The following is a 2,100-nucleotide window of genomic DNA, read 5'->3' as shown; positions in this document are numbered from 1 at the left end:
AACGACTCTCCATTTCAAGAAATGCAACCAGGCAAACAAGAGCAAGGGGAAGTAGATACTGGCTGGTTCCCTTCCTCTGAACTCTACATTGGTTCCTTATTTCTTAACCAGACTTTAAAGAGAGCCAGGGGAAGCCGCCACTGGATGCCTCTCTTCCTCTGAATCCTAAATTGATTCCTTATTTTTTTTGTTGCCATTTCTATAAGGAGACAACAACAGCAAAGCCTACTGCACTTTAGTTGAGGCTTACTCATTGGGACCTGGGAGAATAGAGTAGAACTTCCCCTGAGGGTTTCTGAAGAGGCAAATCTTTCGGGAAGTTGACGGCCACATATTTCCCCACAGAGCAGTTGGTGAGTTTTAACTGCTGACCTTTGGGTGAGCCGCCAAGCTCTTAACCACTGCTGCACCAGCTCAACCACTGCAACACCAGCTCCAAGAATGTATGTAAAATCCCAATGCTAAACTCACCGCCATCGATCTTACAATGACTTCTAGCAACCCTACAGGACAGGATGGAATTGCCCCTGTGAGTTTCTGAGACTGTAATCCTTCCAGGCTTAGAAAGCGCAACTTTCTCCCATGAAGAGAGTAGGCTTTCAAACTGCAGGCCTTGCAGTGAGCAGCCCCACACATAATCACTCAGCCAACTTCCTGACTATGTTCTGAAACTTTAGAGACAAGTGAAAGTTGGTTACTGATAGCAAAGTGCATGATAATGTTTAGATGGAAACTTAACAAAAAAGCCAAACCCACTGCCATCAGGTCAATTTGGTCTCACCTGTTTTTGATAATTCTGGGTAAGAACTCCAAAATGAAGCAGCTGGGTCATAGACCAGATTTCCAGTCTGGTCTTTTTGATTCACCTTTGGTCTGACAGCCCCGCCTTGAAAGTAATGTTTATTTGGAAGCTACATTGCATGTGCTTATATTTTAACATACAATTTGCTTTCCAGTTGAATCAGGTGAAGCTCCACATACCTGAAATGCCACTTGAAGGCAATGAGCCTCCAGCTTCTATTGTGAGTGTTAATTCTCTAAACCCGCCCCACAGTCCAGCCCCGAGAACACACCAGTGAGAGATGGAGCTCCATGACCAGAATGCGCATGTCCTTGTGAATATGAATGCAACACGTAGATTTTTTGCGTCAGTTTTTGAAAACTGAGGCTAGGAGAAAATACAAAATTAGAAAAGATAAAAAATAATAACTGTTTGCATGTGAAAATGCAAAATGGGCATTTCTTTTATGCTCCTAAATTCCCCTACCCCTGATTGCTCAGCCAAGTAGCGCATCACTCCTTACAGAAAGAAAGCAACGAATCTGCTTCATTCCTGGTATTATTGTCCATTGTGATTGAAATTATTTCTGAATTGTAAGTGAAATTAAACAAAAGCAATTCACTGCCAGCTTTTGAATATGACCATAAAACTCTATTTGTGCAAATGAATTAATTTCTTTCACTTAACACACCTGTTTCCAAGGCCCATCTTTATGAAACATTTTTATCTTCCTACTAGCTGCTTACCAAGCCGAATTTTCCACCACCACCAATTCCTACATCTGTATCATCTTCCTCTTTCCTCGTAAGTATCAGATGGCCAGGGGGTGATTTTGCTTTTAAATGTCTCTTTTCCACATAATGTGTGCCCAGTGAGATGGTGCCTCTCAATTCATAGGTTCTTTAGCATGGCATGTGCTCCTTAAATTCATCTCAGATCTTATAGCTCATTTGTCTCTCAGGACTATCTGAGGGAATGCTGCCTATTTACAATCGATATTGTCTGGTGGGTTTTCATCCCTGAATTGGAGAAAGGATCCTATTATTCCAGAGTTTCTAAGAGTCCTTCTTCTGTGGGAGGTATACCGTCTCCTCCAGAGGCTCATGGTTAGATCATTATTTGGTGGGGATTTAAAAGTTTACCATGTAAATGATATTTTTTATTTGTCATATAATACATTTTAACTATTTGTTACAGTTTAACTATTTGTCCAATTATTTGTTGGAGGTGAGGTATGAAAATTAGGCCGCCTATATTTGGGAAACCTGAAGTAAGGGACAGACATCTCACTACCGAACCATTTGCTTGTTTGGTAGAGC

General features: G+C 41.3%; 1 protein-coding gene across 1 annotated transcript in view; it reads left to right on the top strand.

The window, feature by feature from the left end:
* ADAM28 (ADAM metallopeptidase domain 28) overlaps window positions 1-2,100 on the top strand; it is a 97,931-nt gene that overhangs the window by 81,735 nt on the left and 14,096 nt on the right. The window contains exon 20 of the mRNA XM_004707700.1: window positions 957-1,022. Within this exon, the coding sequence (XP_004707757.1) occupies window positions 957-1,022 (66 nt within the window). The remainder of the gene's footprint in view (window positions 1-956; window positions 1,023-2,100) is intronic.

Source organism: Echinops telfairi, unplaced genomic scaffold, assembly GCF_000313985.2.
Source record: "Echinops telfairi isolate 266 unplaced genomic scaffold, ASM31398v2 ScPeMD7_9;HRSCAF=40, whole genome shotgun sequence".
Classification (NCBI taxonomy): domain Eukaryota; kingdom Metazoa; phylum Chordata; class Mammalia; order Afrosoricida; family Tenrecidae; genus Echinops; species Echinops telfairi.
The sequence above is the reverse complement of the archived record's forward strand: the minus strand, read 5'-3'. Positions and strand labels throughout refer to the sequence as shown.